Consider the following 18,438-nt stretch of genomic DNA (forward strand, 5'->3'; position numbering starts at 1 on the left):
ATCCCATATACCATTCTATTCATCTCAATAGTGTTCATTTCTTTTCTAGCTCAATCATTCTCTCTCTTGGGTATCTTGAAACTTAAAGATCTAAACTGCAATCTCTGGTGACCCCATTAACATTAAATAATAAGGAAACCATAGAGAAAGATGAAAACTCATTTTTAATATCTACAAATATATACATATATAAAAGCAAAAAAAAAAAAAAAAAAACTTCTAAAACTTTTCCATGTTTTCCAACTTAACCGTTCCAAGTATGTTTTCCTTTGTTTAGTATAATTATGGATTGTGTGTGAGGTCGGTTCTGTATTGCCTCCTGTGCATTCTTTCCTTTGGTAGAGGATCTGTGCCAGAGGACACAGAAGGACACATGATCCCTGCCCCCTGGAATCTTAACAATCAGTTTGAGGAAGGAAGGTGTCCTTTATTGCTGATGCTGAGAAATCACTAATTGGCCTCACTTTTAATGCAGTTTAGAAGAGCTGTGGGAATTCTCTGGCAGTCCAGTGCTTAGGGCTTGACACTTTTACTGCCGGGGCCTGGTTTCAGTCCCTGGTCAGGGAACTAAGATCCTATAAGCTGCACGGCACAGCAGAAAAATAAAACAAGGAAAAGAAGACTTGTATCTTGAGCATAAAATATGTATTACGTATCTGAATGTATTTCTATTTTGCCTACCCAAAGATTTGTATCAAAGAATGTCTTCACAGTGATGAGAAATCAATGACTGTTAAAAAGGTTTCAGAATGTTACTTTTTGTATTAAAGTATGGTATAAATATCTATTTCACATGTATAGCTTTGAGTTTTTAAATTGTTTTTATAAATGGTGTAGTGAGAGGAAATGGAAAACCCAAATATGCTCTTAGAAAATAAGACCCTGCTCTCTGACACCTGTGGAAGTCTCATCCAGAGTGTATGTGCTTAGTTGCTTAATCGTATCTGGCTCTCTGCGACCCTATGGACTGTAGCCTGACAGGCTCCTCTGTCCATGGGATTCTCCAGGCAAGAATACTAGAGTGGGTTGCCATGCCCTCCTCCAGGGTATCTTCCCAACCCAGGGATCGAACCTAGGTCTTGCACATTGCAGGCAGATTCTTTACCACCTAAACCACCAGGGAAGCCCAAGAATACTGGAGTATGTAGCCTATCCCTTCTCCAGGGGATCTTTCCGACCCAGGAATCAAACAGGGATCTCCTGCACTGCAGGCAGATTCTTTACCAGCTGAGTTACCAGGGAAGCCGTAGGTGACCAAATCATTCGTCATCTGGTGATAGAAATTAGCCTGTGTGGTTCCCAGTGGAGCAAATGCCAAGGGCTTACAGTACACGGGAGCCTATTATACACTGCCTGCTGAGAAAATCTTTCTACTTAGTCAGTAAAATGGCCCAGTGTTGAGAGAGAACAGGTAACGGGCTGCAAGTAGACTTTAGGATCATGTTTTGAGGGAACTACAGCTCTATGCCTTCTTACCTCAGGCAATCAGTACAGCACATTTAATGCCACCAGTGGAAGTATGTAACTCTATCCAGAAGCGGGGAAATGTTTATGAAGTTTGATACAGGTACCCTTGACTGCAAATGATCCTTTATCACATCTTCCTCCTAAGAGAGTTATTGACAAGATAATAATCAATTTTTCATTTAATTTTTAGTGCCCATATGGAGCGGCCAAGAAGAAGTAACAAATCAGGACTCTCAGATGCAGCTGTCCAACAGGTAATGCTGAATGTAGATTTGCAAGTATCCAACTAAAAACCATACACTTCATAGCTAACATAATGGCTATTTGCATGGCATGTACTTACCAGGCTTCTGCAAATAAAACTAACTAGTATGGACAAATCCAGAGTGCATGGGAGCAGTATTTTTAATTCTTTGATTTCTTATCTCAAAGTAGATCTAAGAGTGTTTTGCAAGCCTGATATTTAGATACACAGTTGACTTTTTAAAGGGTGGAATAGACTCCTTATTTGTAGGCAGTGATTTACCACTTCTATATTTAGGATATAGGATCCTGTATCTGATGATATTGGCTATTTTCTTAAAAGTAGAGGAGAATTGGCCCATACCACTTAAAAATCAATATGTATTTATTAATCCTAGTTGAATACATTTGGAAATTAGTCTAATGTGAATGGATAACCCCCATTATAATTTCAAGCAGAAACCAAGTATAATGCACAGATCCTTGAATCTTTTGTGTTTATTCAGAGGCCTTCTAGGGGTCTGGACCCCATAGGTTGGACTCTACATACTATATATTTTCATGCCATTTGTTGTTTTACTGTCTCATAATATAACATCCTTTCCTGAATTCTGATTCAGGTGATTTTAGCTTTTTAAACCTTCAGTTTATGGTTTTTAGACTGTAACAACTGGAAAGAATAGCCTCATATTGAGAATAGTAATATGCTGTAGAATCCATCCTAATCTGCTTCTCTATATAATCCTGCATTTATAGCTTTCAAGAGGAATGAATTCAAACATGTTTGTTTAATTTGTATAATTTTTAATTAGTTACAAAAAGAATGTATGTGCTCATAAAACTTTATGTTTTAATTGAAGTATAGTTGATTTACAGTGTTGTGTTAGTTTTTGGTGTACATCAAAGATAAAGCTTTAAATACTACAGATGTCTATAAAGTGAAAAGCAGGGGTAATTTCATTCTCCAGAAACAACCGCTATTAACAATTAAGCATCCATGTGTCCAGACATTGTTTTCTCATGCTTCTGCAAGGATTATCATCATTATTGTTGTTTTTATAATACATTTATGCTATTCGTATTATCTTGCAACTTGCTTTATTTCCTTAATAATAAATGTTGGATATTTTCCCATATTGTATACATAAATGTACTTTATGTTCTTCTCAAGAACAATATATGGTCCTACATTTGGTTGTAATCTATTTAACAAGTCCTCTTAGGATGAATTGTTTCCAAACTTTTTTCGTCTCTAATAAAGCAAACATACTTACATGTATATCTTTGCATAGTTGAGCATATTGCTATAGGACAAATTCCTAGAAGAATAATTTCTAGATCAGTTCAGTTCAGTTCAGTAGCTCAGTTGTGTCCGACTCTTTGTGACCCCATGAATCGCAGCATGCCAGGCCTCCCTGTCCATTACCATCTCCCGGAGTTCACCCAGACTCGCGTCCATCAAGTAGGGATGCCATCCAGCCATCTCATCCTCTGTCATCCCCTTCTCCTCCTGCCCCCAATCTCTCCCAGCATCAGAGTCTTTTCCAATGAGTCAACTCTTCGCATGAGGTGGCCAGAGTACTGGAGTTTCAGCTTTAGCATCATTCCTTCCAAAGAAATCCCAGGGCTGATCTCCTTCAGAATGGACTGGTTGGATCTCCTTGATCAGGTGTTGCCAAATCTTCCTCTTAAAAACTTGAATAATTTTGCAGTCTGAATAGCAGTTATGGGAATCCCAGTTTTTCTGTAGCTTCTGCAAAAGTAGTTATCCGTCTTTTTGTGAAAGTTGCTCAGTCATGTCCGACTCTTTGCAACCCCATGGACTATACAGTCCATGGAATTCTCCAGGCCAGAATACTGGAGTGGGTAGCCTTTCCCTCCTCCAGGGGATCTTCCCAACCCAGGGGTATAGAACCCAGGTCTCTCGCATTACAGGCATATTCACCAGCTGAGCCACCAGGGAAGCCCATTAGTCTTTTTATTCTTTGCCAGTTTTGGTGGGCAAAATTGGTGTATTTATTGTTTTAGTTCATATTTAGTAAGTATTAATGGTGGTAACCATCTTTTTATATTATTAGGCCATCTGTATTGACTCACTGTGGACTGCCTAATATTTTAAGAAAAGCTTAATTACTGGGCTATCTGTTGGTTTTCCTAACAATTGTCATATAACTCTTCTGTGTCATAAAAATATCTAATTAATACCTTATACATAAGCTAAAACTAAACATACATATTTTGTGCATTTTCTGAAATCATGATTTGTCTGTTTTGTTTTTTATAACCTAGGGCCATGGAACTATTAAGGGTAAAAGGTCAAAGATCATGGTCTGTTGGACTATCAGTAGCTGACCTGCTTGACAGTATTGTGAATGATAAAAAGAAAGTACATTCTGTATCAGTTTTAGCAAAGGTAATTGCTATTCTCATTGTCTCATCGTAGTTTTAAATATTTACATTATTAATATAACAAAAAAAGTGCTGTTCACACTGTAACCTGGTGTCTTGAGTATCACCAGCTTTCAGAGTAACACACGAGAGAAGATAGTTTGGTCTATCCCCTATCTTGCTTGGCTATGGGAAGTCTGGACTTCTACAAGGTTGCCTTTCACTCCCATTAATTTTTGGAATTCCCAAGAAGCATTTATATATTCCATAAACTTCTGGTTGTCATGTATCTCGTCAGCTAGCCAGGTCACCCCAGGCTGACATGCCAACTGGCCTCAGCTGGTCATCAGGCTGTTTCTCCAGTTCAGGTTGTCCTTTACTGCTTTATTCCAAGTATAAAGTCCCTAAAGCACAGCTAAGATGAGGCACAAATCCTTAACCAAATATTCGCAAAAACTTAGGAATACTGGAAGGGAAATAAAACATGGAAGGGAAAACTGAAAACAGGTTACCAAATTTGACTGCCCTCAGAGCCCATGTTAAGCCCCTCCCCTGGGAATCCACTCTAACAATCTTTTTTCTTTCTTTCTTTTTTTTTTTTTTGAGAGTTTGCTTTATTATTATTGTTGTTGTTTTACAATAAAAAACAAATAGCTATGCTCTCAGGAAAACAAATTTAAAAAGAAAAAAAATCACAGAAATTTATTAACAGCATTTTAAAAAAGGCTTTTGAAAGATTTATTGAAATAAATTATCTCAGCCTAAACATTTAGTCATCACTCTTTTTTCAGTTACTTCTCAACATTCTAAGAACTTTGTTATATAAAATACATTTAACTTTGCCAATAATTTTAGATAATACTATGTTCTTCCCCAAAAGGACTACCATAAAACTATGCTTTCAGACATTAAAGAAAAACTTAATCCAGTAGAACATAAGTCTGAACTATGTAACCTGTGCTTGCATGTTTCATATCCTTCAAGTCAAATGCATCAAGGATTTGAAAAAGTTCAGACCTGGGTCTGCTTCAAGGCAGGTAGACACAACATCTTAACTTTCCATGTTTAACTAAACCAACAGGAACCAAGTTATGAAAACGAGTGTCTCCAGGGAAGAAAGATATAAAAAATATCTTTTATGTCTTCAATAAAACCCTTCAAAATTTACTCTCCCATTTTGTAAGGCCCACATTTCCTCCAAGGATCAAATCCACAACCTTTGGCATTGCCCAATTTACTTCACCAAGGAATTAAAACCATGAACCGAAGCCTGATGCTTAGTGCTTTCAGTGCTGACCTTCCCCATGTCCAGGAGGGGGAATGGGGACAATGAAATAGAGAGGAGAGGACAGACAAACAGGGTATACCTGTGAGATGCAAGAGCACCCGCGGTAATGGAATAAAGCCAGCTTTGGATACGGAGCTCAGAAAGTTAGTCCCTGGGATGCAACAGGTCACTTCCTTTCACTACATCCCTGGGCTCTCCCCTCTGTGCTCCAGGTATCAAACCAATGACAGTCTTTTTTCTTTACCTCTATCCTATTACCCATATTGCAGGGTGCTAGCTTACCTCCCCATAAAGGGAGTATCTTTGACCAAATTCTTCCCATCTCTCAAAAATTTTCTGAAGTAGTAACTGGAGTTCATTTAGAAAATAAATGAACAAAGTTTTTAAAAAATTCAGCTTGTATCACTTTGTAGTGCTAGGAACAGAAAAGGAAGAAAATATCCATATTTATGATATTAACTTTTTTGCAGTGATGCAGCTCTAATCCTAATTTTTTTTCCTTTCAGGGATATTATGATATAAATAGTGAAGTGTTTTTAAGTTTGCCTTGCATCCTTGGAACGAGTGGAGTGTCTGAAGTCATCAAGACCACAGTGAAAGAAGAAACAGTGACTGAGAAACTCCAGAGCAGTGCGTCCTCCATCCATGGTCTCCAGCAACAGTTAAAACTCTGATTCTAAAGTTCAGAGTTACCTGAAAGGAAAGGATAATTTTACCAACGCATATATATGGGGTGGAGAACTTCTCTATCTTATTATTTATTCTTACAAACTGCTTGATTAAGGTTGGTGGTTCTTGGTTGGCTTTGTAATTTAAATCCTTAGGTAGTTAGATAAGAAGGAAAAAAAATCTAATTTTTTCTGTTCTTGAGATTATACTGTTCTTTAAACCTAAGTAGAGATAAACATTCATCTGCAGTATACATCATTTAAAAATTATGTATCCTCAGTTAGCACATTCAGCACTTTGGGAATATTTTAAAAATCATAACTTTTTAAAAGAAAATTACCCTTTAACTGTTAAACATCATAAGCTGAAGTCCCAGTATTTATTTCAAAATCTGTGCTAGCTCTACATTCAAAGGATCCAGTTTATGCTATTTACAGTTCTTCTTTAAAATAATGTTGGTAAAAAGCATAATAATAATAAAGGGTTTTGTTTTCCCTCTTCAAATTAATTAGCTACCAAAAAAAAAAAAAAAAAGGAAAAGAAGTGTGCACATACTTTTCTTTGTACACATACTTTAATATAGTAAAAAGGAAAATGCAGTTTTTAAATATATGAACAAGAAGTATAGTTAAATATCCAGCAGGACTGTCCTTTCTCCAATTGTCCATCATCTCTTCTGGGCTATATAAGATTTCTAGCATCTTAAGAACACACCATGCCATAAGTAGAACCATAGAGACATGCATATTTTTAGTGGAAATAGGTTATGAATGAAAGCCAAGCATTTACTTTAAAGCTAATATATAAGCCTTTCGTAAAGGCATTGGTTTTAATGGGGAGAGATTGATTGCATGGGCTGATTGTTCTGAGCATATATTCTTTAACTACTGAAGAAATGATTCATGATACATCCTTTAACTACTCCTGAAGAAATGATTCAGGGTGCACCATTATGCACCCTGAATGGGTGATGGGTCAATAACATCATGTGAAAGACAGCATATTATTAGGAATGTGACACATAACTAATAGCAGCACCTAGCATCAACACTTCCAATATTTCAGGCAGTGTGATAAGCACTTTATTGTTTTATTCCTCAGGACTATTTATTAATCCTCACAGTAACCCACTGAGGTAGGGACTATTATCATCATTTTGTAGATGAGGAAATTGAGGTTTAATGCCCAAAATCTCATGACTAAGGGACACTTGTCCGTACCACCTCTACTTTTTCTAAACTCTAGAAGAGGAAAAAGGCCTAAGAGTCAAAACAGTTACCACAAGACCCTAAAGCTGGGGTCTGTACTCTGATACTCTCATGTAGGGGCTTTTTTCTTCAACATATTTTTTAGAAACACTGATTCTTTGACTTTCTTCAACATATTTTTTAGAAACACTGATTCTTTGACTTAGTAAATAGCTTGGTGGTGGGTGGAGGGTGGGAGGCCAACTGTATGCACTGAAGTAGATATTTAGTTATTTAGTCATTGAGATAGTCTAGACTTGGAGCCTGCTACGAACCAGGTGCCATATTAGGCACCGCAGATACAATGGTGAACAAACCCTGGACTAGGTACAGGCCTCCATGGTGCTTATAATCTAGTACAGGGACAAACCTCACAAATAAATGTACAATTCCAAGTGTGGTACTGTAATATGAAGAAGTCCCAGGTGCTTTGAAAGCATATTATAGGTGAACCTAAACCTGGTCGGTGAGATAGGAGCCAGTGGATTATAAGAGCAGATACATTTTAGGCAGAGAGGGAGTAGTTAAACTAATGCTGATTTAGCATAATAATGGATGCTTATAATGATGAGCTTAAATCATAAAGGAAAGGTGAATTTATTCAATGTTCCATGTTTAAGAAAAAAGAAAAGCATTTAATATGCTTGGAAGGGTGTAAAAACATTGGACATTTGAAGAAATGAGCATTAGTTCTGTGTAATTTCACTACATGAATAGGTTATTTTGGTGTTAACTGTAACAGTGTATCCTCACTGTCCTTCTGTATGAACTGGGAAAGTAAAACTAAAAGGACCATTGCTTGTGTTTTTATCCTAGCCTTTTCTAATATCAGATACCTAATTATGCTCTTGAACAATAACCTAATTACAAGATACTATATAAATAGAGGAATTGCTAAGAATTAATTGCATTATAAAAAGAACATGTCAGTACAATATTTACTGATTGTACTGTTATTCCAAGAACTATGTTAGAATGAGTAGTCAAAGGTGAATAACAAAAAATTGGGGGGATGGGGTGGGGGAGGGAATAAAGCAAAAAAAAAAAAAGATAAATAGTTATAGTCCTTGCCCTGCGGAAACCCACAATATAGAAATGATTCTATCACATATTTTCTTGAGTGTTGAGTATTATAAATCACATATAAGTTAAGAAGTAGTACCACCACCATCTCAGTGTGAATTGGTGATAATTTGACATTCATGATGGTTTCTATTAACCTTCATTTTTTTTTTTTTCATCTTTCCAAAATCATGCATTCCCTCTACTTGTTATGGTTTTTAATGGGGCTTGGATTAAAATGCTTCTTTGATATTGTAACAGAGATAAATATTTTCCAACTTACATTGTATCAAATAATTACTCTTAAATATCAAGAATAATGAATAAAATAAATTTTGACTTGAAAATTACCAGGAGATTCCTAATTTATTGAGTGGAAGGAAATTTATTCAGATTGAAGAGAAAGATTCTTTCATATGATTCATAAGTCCTCAGGATATTTAGTTACTTCATTTTAAGTGGCTTAACTGCAAAATGAAGAGAATGTATTTTGTTATTTTCAAAAATTTAAAAATTATTTTTAACAAAACCTTTTGAAAAATATATAACCTACATTATTCCAATTGATAAAAGCAGAGTTGCTCTAATTGAAGGTGCTTCTGGCTAATAAGCTGTGTCTTTAAGAATAGCTTGAAAACCATATATTTTTAAGTGACAAAGAAGAGGTACAGGGAAGGACAGACTGTCCTATAGTTTGGTTTGACTGAAGCTGTATGCTTAACTAGTATATAGTGTCCAAAGAAGGATACCTATTAGAATAGAATATTATGTGTGTGTGTTGGCAACAATATGTAATGATGCTTCCACATATCTTCACTTAGGCCTTCTTTATGTGACCTTCATTTAGATGCCAATTTAGAAGAGAATTAATACTACAGCCTGTTCCTCAGTACCACGATGCTAAAATTATCCAAATAATCATACTTCACACCCCCTCAAACCCAAGTGCCCTGAATGGCATTGTACTTACAAAACCGGTAGTGAGGTGTTTGACTAATGTATAATGACTTATATATATGTATAATGACTAATATAAATGACCATGAGGAGCTTTTATGGGTAGTAGAAATTCAGTTAAGAGTACCTATTCTTGGGCGCGAACGCCACGCGTACCAACTGCTCAGGACCGTGCCCAGTGAGGCCCAAAGGCCTGCAGTTTGGCCAGCCATATTCCTCTCTGCGGCGCCCACTGGGGAAGACATACAAGAAATTTGCATAAGACAGCTGTTCAGAATGGAGCTGGAGGAGGCTTATTTGTGCACAGAGATACTGCTGAAAATAACCCAGAAACTCCATTTGATTTCACACCAGAGGATAGAGGCCGTTGTGAAAAAGTACCCACAAGGTCATAAGGCAGCAGGTGTGCTTCCAGTTCTGGATTTAGCCCAGAGACAGGATGTATGGCTGCCCATCTCTGCTATGAACAATGCTGAAGAAATTTTACAAGTACCTCCAGTGAGAGTGTATGACGTATCAGCTTTTTATACAATGTGTAATCGAAAGCCAGTTGTAACACATTCAAGTCTGCACTGCTAGGCCTTGCATGCTCTGAAACTCCTGACAGCATACTGGAGGCCATTCAGAAGAAGACTTGGAATAAAGGTTGGAGACTATGCCTGACAAACTTTTCACTCTTACAGAAGTGGAGTGTTTAGGGCCTGTGTAAATGTACCAATGGTTCAAATAAATGACAACTACTATGAGGATCTGACACCTAAGGATATTGAAGAAATTATTGATGAACTCAAGGCTGGCAAAATCCCAAAACCTGGGCCAAAGAGTGGACACTTCTTCTGTGAGCCAGCTGGAGGTCTTACCTCTTTGAACCACCAAAAGGGCCTGGGTTTGGTGTGCAAGCAGGCCTTTAATTTATATTCAACTGTAAATATGTCAGTGGAGAAATAAAATATGAATCTCCTATCTACCTAAACGTTTTATATTACGTGTTCATTTCCATCTGTGTACACCTTGCTTGTAACCTAGCAACTTACAGCTGTTAAGTATCATGTCAGAACTTCAGAGCACCATTTTCAACTGCCTGTTCACTTTTCAATATTAGGGTGCTGTGAAATAAAAATTCTGTCAGATTTCAAACAACAACCAAAAAAAAAGAGTACCTACTCTTGCACTGTACAAGACCATGAGGATCTGAAGCTAAGCCTGATTTCAAAGACTTGGATTTTTTTAGTGGACAGGCTGGTACACACACCAAGTCCAAGGAAGAAGTCAGCCTGTATTATCATCCATGTCGGGCACAGTGGAGTTCTGACCTAAGTGAATGGTCTCTTGTAAAGAAATTACTGCCTAGCTTCCTGTGAAATGAGAGCTCTGCACTTTGCCCTTGTGAATGTAATATGACGCTTAATGAAAAACAACCTGACAACCAGAGACACCCTGGGCATCGCCTAATCCAAGCCTTTCCTCTGAGTTGGAAAAAAGCCTCGAGCAAGCCGTGCACTTGCCTGCAATTATCAGAAGGGTAAGTCAGTGGCAGAACAGTTTTCTGACTCCAGTCCAGTCTTCCCACTTGACGCATCAGTCATTAAAGCTCACTGGAAAGGTACTCCTACTTCTTACCCTCGCTGCCCCTGCTCTTTTAGTGTGAGGGCAACTGTGAAAGAACTGCTGATCTTATTATCCCGGCTCAGCAATTCCACCCTCGGAACGGGTTTCCCTGGAGCTGACCTAGGCCGTCAACCCCTACCCACCGCCGGCCTCGGAAGTGACGTAAGGGAAGCGGAAGTGCTGGCGTGGAGGCCGATTTCCTGTTGCTAAAGGCGGGGGGGTGGGGGGCTGGCTCGTCCGTGTGCGGTTGTGTGGGGCGGCCTGGGGCGGCCCCGCAGCGGCTGACCCTCTGCCTGCAGGGACCCGAGTCGCGAGGCGGCCGCCATGGCGGGGTCGGAGAGCCAGCTCAAGAAAATGGTGTCCAAGGTGAGGCTGCAGCGCGCTCTCCTCTCGGCGCACACCCACCACTCCCCCCCGCGCCGCCAGGGCCTGCCCGACCAGCCCAACGAGCCCCCCAGGCGGGCCCGAAGCCCCGGGCTTCCCCCGGCCGCCTCTGCCGCCGCCCGCGCCAGGATGCCTGTCGCCCGGGGCCGGAGTCCCTGGGCCGGAGCCGGCGGGGGGCGGCGACGGTCAACAATGGAGCGGAGCCGAGGCCGCCTGCCACCTGCCGCCCGCCCTCCTCTTTTCGGGGAGAGAGAGTTTGGAGCAGTCTGTGGGGCAGCATAGTTTTCATCAACACAAGGAGGAGGTTGTACTTAAAACTCGGTCTTGGGCACCCCCTCCCCTCTTGTCCCAGTGCAGGGCTCTTCATTCTTATTCGCCCTTCCCTCCCGGCTTCCTGAGGTGGTGTCCTTTTCAGTTTGTATTCTTCACGCAGCTCAATAGCCCACCCCGCGGGAAATCGTAACTGTTGGTTGGATTGGCTGAATTATTAATAGAAACGTCCTGAGAAGCTCATTACCTCGGGCGAAATAGAATTCCATTACCATTCCAGGGTCTTTGATTTGCTTAGAGTGACTCCCTTTTAATTGTATGCTGCTTATAAAGCCAGTTGATTTGAAATTTTTAATCTAAACAGTTAGAGACCGGTGTGGGTTTTTTTGTTTTTTCTCCTTTTTTAAAAAAGTTGTATTTTTCAGTTGTATTTAAAGCCGTGAATTATTTTAACAACTAAAATTTAAAATATGGCACCTGATACCAGAGTGAATTGGGTGCTTTTTGGTTTGTTTGTTGCTTTGTGTTTTTTTTTTCAAATTATCAAAGCTAATTAATGGGAATAAGATGTATGTGAAATGGTTGAGAGTTGAATATTCTCCAGTTAAACAGGTTTACCTTTAGATAGTTTTGTCAAAATAAGAATGGTAGAAAGTGAAGTAGTTTAAAACAATTTTCCGTATTATTAAAACACATTATTATGTATAAACTTATTTCTTTGAAAAATGTACTTTTTTGCCCAGTAAAATCATCCCTATAGTCTTTGATTGAAGAGCAAATAATCTCTAAGGAGAAATTAATGATTTTTGAAATAAAGCTACTCTTTGATTTTTCTAATCATATCTTCTAGGCTTCTGATTTTCTTTCTTTTTTCCTAATTAAAATATGGTTGATTTTCTTTTGATAGAGTAAACTTATCTTTAATTGCAGAAGAAGTTTTAGGGAGCCTTAGAAAACTGTGGCCTGGATTTTATGTTGTAGCATTTAATTTTTCAAAGTACATTATTTTATATACTATGTAACTGAAGGGTGTCTGTTTCATAGCATTTAAAAAAATCTTTTAATTGATTACATTGTCCTTAAAGTTTATTCCTTCATGTATGTGTATGAAAGTACCTATATGTAAGGACAAGAATATTCAAATATTGGTTTGGAATTCTAGAAACCATAATCAGGTTTCCTAAACTTTCTGTTGAGGAACCTGCCTTCGAAGACAGAGGCAGGACATCTTTAAAAGATATTTTATACCTACACCTGCCATCTCCTCCCTCCACCCTCTTTATATCCTAAGAGCAGAAAAGGACATAGTTGGTGGAAACCAGCACAATACTGTAAAGCAATTATCCTTCAGTTAAAAATAAATATTTTTTTCATAAAAAAGGACATAGAGCAGAGGTGGGAGAGAACATTTGCCTTTCATCTGGTTCTTGACCCAATACCTGAAAAATTGAGTCTCTTACAAGTGGTGCTGTCACTTCTGATTACTGGCATCTTTTCTGTCCAGCTTGTTAATAGATAGATATGTAGGAATAGTAAGTAGGATAATAGAAGCTATTTGTGGAGTTTTTTCCTTGTGGTGGAGGATTAGCTTCGGTTGTTATCCTTTCAGGTAGATGTGGCCCAATGAAAGAACTGGTAGCAGGACCTGGGACACATTGCTAGGGTGATGGTCCTTTACTCTTATCTGATTGTGGGACTTCCATCACCCATCATATTACTTTCGGCTACCTGCTTTGACATGTTTTTTGAAGTATAATTGACATACAACATTGTATTATCTTTTTATATATTACTACAGTTATTTTTTTCCTTAGAGCAACTTTTAGCTTCCAACTTAAATATAGCTTTTAGTTGAACATCCTTTTCTGTCATCATCTTTGTAATTAAGAGAGGTATATCTATTGTTGGTCCATCTTGCTTTACACAAATTATTTAGATTTTTCATACAGAGAGCTATCTGTATTCTTTCATGCTGTATGTAACAGCATTCCTATTGGTGGCTGCTGCTGCTAAGTCGCTTCAGTCGTGTCCGACTCTGTGCGACCCCATAGACGGCAGCCCACCAGGCTCCCCCGTCCCTGGGATTCTCCAGGCAAGAACACTGGAGTGGGTTGCCATTTCCTTCTCCAATGTGTGAAAGTGAAAAGTGAAAGTGAAGTCGCTCAGTCCTGTCAGACTCTTTGCGACCCCATGAACTGCAGCCTATCAGGCTCCTCCGTCCATGGGATTTTCCACGGTGGAGTCACTGCCTACTAGTTAGGAGAGAGCTGATACATTAGCATTACATTGTAATGCACTTCACTCTGTTTTATTAGATTCTAGGGATACAGTAGTGAACAGATAGAAAACTCTATACCTGTGGAATTTAAATTCGCATAGAAGGAATAAACAACTCAGTAAGTTCATTAAGTAGTGTGTTGAAGGGTGTTAAGTGCTTTGGAGAAAAGTAAAGCAAGAAAGGGTGATAGACTTCTCAAATGTGAGGATAGGATAGGTTGCAGTTTTATAGAATAGTAAAGGAAGGCCTTCCTGAGGTCTGTTTGATCAGAGACCCTGAAAGCGGTGAGGAAGCAAACTGGAACAGTCTGGAGTAAGAACATTCCAGGAAGAAGGAAAAACAAGCTCAAGGGCCCTGTTGTCATGCATGATGGAGAAACAGCAAAGGGACCTAAAGGGGCTGGACTGGAGTGAGAAAAGGGAAACAGTGCTGCTAAATAAAGGAGTGGTAGATTTTGGAGGGTCTTGCAGGCCACTGTCAACATTTTGGCATCTCCTTGCCGTGTGGTGGGGCTGTATTAACAGTATAGCTCAAGCTGCTGTACTGAGGCTAGACCGTAGTGGGTTCAGTAGAGTAGAGGGAGAACCACCTCTAAAAAGGCTGTTGTAAAATAATAACCTAAGTGTGGCTCTGAAGGTAGTGAGAAGTAATCAGATGCTGGAGATTTTGAAGGTAGAGCTAACAAGATTTTCTGACAGACTCACTGTGGATGTGTAGGAAACGAAGGCATCCAGGATAATATCGAAGTTTTTGTGCTGAGCATCTAGAAGGATATGGATATGGAAGAATGTAAGAGAGGTAGAGGGAGAAGGCTATGGCAACCCACTCCAGTACTCTTGCCTGGAAAATCCCATGGACGGAGGAGCCTGGTGGGCTGCAGTCCATGGGGTCGCTGAGAGTCAGACACGACTGAGCGACTTCACTTTCACTTTTCACTTTCATGCATTGGAGAAGGAAATGGCAATCCACTCCACTGTTCTTGCCTGGAGAATCCCAGGGACAGGGGGAGCCTGGTGGGCTGCCGTCTGTGGGGTCGCAGAGTTGGACATGACTGAAGCAACTTGGCAGCAGCAGCAAGAGGTATAGAATTGGGGGGAAGACAAAGGGTTCAATTTGATCATGTTACATCATTTGACTTTCGTTAGATATCTAAGTGGAGATATCAAATTGGATATACATGTCTGGAGTTCAGGAAAGTGGAATTTTTAAATTTGGAAGTTATCAGTGTATAAATGGTATTTTAAGCAATGCATGGAGGACCACACCTGAGTAAGTTTAGACGAAGAAGATCAAGGACTGAGCCCTGGGACTCAATCAAAGGTTAGGAGAAGAGAAAGAACCAGCCAAAACACTGAGAAGGGGCAGACACAGAAGAGGAAAAAGAATGTCTTGTTTCTCCTTTTATTTTTGTTTAAATGTCCAAGAGTCCGTCCTTTTCTGAGAGTTCTTACCGCTACAATATCATTTCTTCTTTCTTTGAAATTTTTAATGCTGATTGTTTTTGAAGTTTTCTTCTGTTCTTTGCATTATTTTTATTCTTAAAAGTGAAAGTCACTCAGTCCTTTCCGACTTTTTGTGACCCCATGGACTGTACATTCCCTGGAATTCTCCAGGCCAGGATACTGGAGTGGGTAGCCTTTCCTTTCTCCAGGGGATGTTCCCAACCCAGGGAAAGAACCCAGGTCTCCCTCATTGCAGGGGGATTCTTTACCAGCGAAGCCACAAGGGAAGGCCAAGAACACTGGAGTGGGTAGCCTATCCCTTCTCCAGTGGATCTTCTCGACCCAGGAATCAAACTGGGGTCTCCTGCATTGCAGGCGGATACTTTACCAACTGAGCTATCAGGGAACACCCATTTTTATTTTTAGTTCCTTCTTTTCTGTTTGTTTAGGTCTGTGACATGCTTCTTGGAGACTTTCTTTTTGGAATAGCTGACTGTTCCTTTTTAAGAGAGAAGCACTAAAAGCTGATTGAAAGCTTTATGTGCGTGAGTGGAGCTTGTCAACTGGAGCTTCAGGGTGTTGTGAACACATGGAGATTCCCGTTTCCTGGTTTCCTAGTCTGCTCAGAGCTGTAAGCAAGGTTCCTAGGTTTCCTGGACTTGAGTGGCACAAGGCAGGGGTATGAGAATACAATACAGCACGTGATACATTGCGGCCGAGATTGGTATGGGCTAAAGGGAAGTCTGGAGCAGAATTGATTGATAGGGAAAGAGATGTGAGCTAGGTCTTTGAGAATGAGATTTGATTTGGTGGAGAGCATATTTTAAGTTGGAAAAAGAGCTAAAATGAAGGTAAAGGTTTGAAGAGGTGACAGAGAAAGCTACTGAGGTTCTTTCAGTCTTTATTTAATTGTTATTGATTAGTCAGAACCATTATACTTTAAAGAAAAGTGCTATTAAGAAAATAGTTTTAAACAAATTGAACTAGCAGTATAATTTGTGCATTCATTTTAAACTAAATACATTTTTTACTTTCCTTTTCAGTACAAATACAGAGACCTAACTGTACGTGAAACTGTTAACGTTATTAGTTTATACAAAGATCTCAAACCTGTATTGGATTCATATGGTGAGTTTATGTATAAAAATATCAAGTTGGAGTTTACTCTTTTTGTTAATAATCGTAAGTTTTCCATTTTCCTTTTAAGTCTGTTGGTTTTTTTCATTGTAGGACTGAGCCTTTACCTAAAAATGTGTTGGCGGGATAGGAAATTACAAGATCGAATAATAACATCTTGTATTTGTTTAGTTATTTTAAGTTTTAAAATACTACTCTAACAAAAGTGGTGCAAATTTAGACCTAGAAGTGATGTTATAGATAGTATAGTCCATTATTTCCAGAAACAGTATCCATAGTTGTGAAGAATGTTGTTTTGGGGGGTGGGGAGATGGAGGGGATTCTGTGGTTAAGTTTGAATACTTACAGGTTAAACAAAATTAAGTGGATTTCTTTGGAGCAAGATTTCTCAGAACCTTTAATATGTTTATGTATTTTGTCTCACCAAAAGGGGAGAGAAGATAATACATTGTTCAGTATATTCTAGAGTTAATTAGTGAACCGTTTTTTCTCTCCAGAGCATCTCTTTGTATTCTTAGGAACACATTTTGTAAAATTATATTCTAGACTATTCTTTTCATTTTACAGATGAAGAAAACACTTAAAAACTGTAATCCTTAATTCTGTAGAGTGTGTAGGTGATGGTTTGTGTCCACTCTCTATTGAGATGAAATGAAGTTGTGACTTAAGTAAGAAATGACAATATTTAGAGGTGTTTTTAATAGTCCTTTTGGCCCCACCAATCCTAACGTAATCTCTCCGACCCTGTCTCCGTGTAGACAGTGTGCCAGGGCTGAGGGAAACCGTGCTGCCTTGTGCCTGTAGTGAGGCCCTGGCAGTGAGTGCAAGGAGCTGAGATTTGTAGTTGAGACTCGCTCTAAACTCCACTCACCCCAAGGGCTTTGTAAACAGGAGCCTGGTGGAGAGGTGGGAGGCAGCAGAGGGGGAATCGGTCCTGAATTTCCTGAACGGTCGTGAACCAGAAGTCGTCTCCCACACGAGGGCCCAGCTTTCCCTCCTGTCCACGTGCTGCCCTGTGGTATTTAGAGCTGCAAAGAACTCATCTTTCCAAAGTTAGAGTTACTTTTAAAATGGCTTCTCTGGGGGAATAAAGTGACTAAGGCTAGAAAGTTATGGTAAGTGTGTAGTTTTTTATTGAATACTGAAAGAATAAATGATCAAAATTGACAAAGACTGCAGCCTCATTGAATAAATCTTATATAGTTTTGTGTGACTGGACCAAGTCTAAACCATTATCATCAACATGCTTTTAGAGTAAATATCATCCTAGAATTTAATGAAGTAGTCTTTTTAAAACACAAAATCAAAGTAATTACCTCACAGGGTATAAGTGTCAATAGTAGATAAAAGAACCGAGGTCAACAGTATAGTTCTGTGTTCTTGTACTGTACATTATAGCCCTTTCCCATATAGTACAGGGTTAATTCCACATTGTTGCAAATAATAGCTGTCCATGGAATACAGATTATGTACCCTAGGAAAACTTGTGTGATGTGAGAAATGCTTGTATTAAAAGATGTCCATATTTGTGAAAATCTTTTTTCCTGTTTATTACTGCGGAATACTACATTGGGATTGAAAATGACAGTGAGTGGGAGTGAACATCTGAGAAATCTAAAATTTAATGCTATTAGGTTAATATTTGTGAAAGTGAAACCATTAGTCACTCAGTCGTGTCCCACTCTGCAACCCCATGGACTGTAGTCCACCAGGCTCCTCTGTCCATGGAAGTCTCCAGGCAAGAATACTGAAATGGGTAGCCATTCCCTTTTCCAGGCGATCTTCCTGACCCAGGGATCGAACCCAGGTCTCCTGTATTGCAGGTGGATTCTTTATCATCTGAGCCCCCAGGGCAACAATTAATAGTGATTTTTAAGTAATTTTATAATCATGTTGGTTGAAGACCCAGAGCTCTTATTTGTTGATACTATAGCATTCACATATATTTTGCCAAGTAATTCATAGTATCCTTACTCATTCAAAAGCTGATCCTATTAA

At 39.1% G+C, this 18,438-nt stretch overlaps 2 protein-coding genes and 1 pseudogene across 5 annotated transcripts in view; all 3 read left to right on the forward strand.

The window, feature by feature from the left end:
- Positions 1-8,714, forward strand: part of UEVLD (UEV and lactate/malate dehyrogenase domains) — a 60,534-nt gene extending 51,820 nt beyond the window's left edge. For all 4 annotated transcript variants that reach the window (XR_005723634.1, XM_040255689.1, XM_040255691.1 and 1 more), the window contains 3 exons: positions 1,658-1,721; positions 4,000-4,123; positions 5,893-8,714. Coding sequence is in view for 3 of the 4 variants with exons in the window: in XM_040255689.1 (XP_040111623.1) it covers positions 1,658-1,721; positions 4,000-4,123; positions 5,893-6,060 (356 nt within the window). In the remaining variant the exon portion in view is untranslated. The remainder of the gene's footprint in view (positions 1-1,657; positions 1,722-3,999; positions 4,124-5,892) is intronic.
- A 673-nt stretch (positions 8,715-9,387) lies between these two features.
- On the forward strand, positions 9,388-11,106 carry LOC120874868 (annotated as a pseudogene).
- An 8-nt stretch (positions 11,107-11,114) lies between these two features.
- TSG101 (tumor susceptibility 101) overlaps positions 11,115-18,438 on the forward strand; it is a 42,983-nt gene continuing 35,659 nt past the window's right edge. The window contains exons 1-2 of the mRNA XM_040255693.1: positions 11,115-11,295; positions 16,347-16,431. Of these exons, the coding sequence (XP_040111627.1) occupies positions 11,254-11,295; positions 16,347-16,431 (127 nt within the window). The 5' untranslated portion in view covers positions 11,115-11,253. The remainder of the gene's footprint in view (positions 11,296-16,346; positions 16,432-18,438) is intronic.

The sequence above is a fragment of the Oryx dammah genome, unplaced genomic scaffold, assembly GCF_014754425.2.
Source record: "Oryx dammah isolate SB20612 unplaced genomic scaffold, SCBI_Odam_1.1 HiC_scaffold_15, whole genome shotgun sequence".
NCBI classification, from domain to species: Eukaryota; Metazoa; Chordata; class Mammalia; order Artiodactyla; family Bovidae; genus Oryx; species Oryx dammah.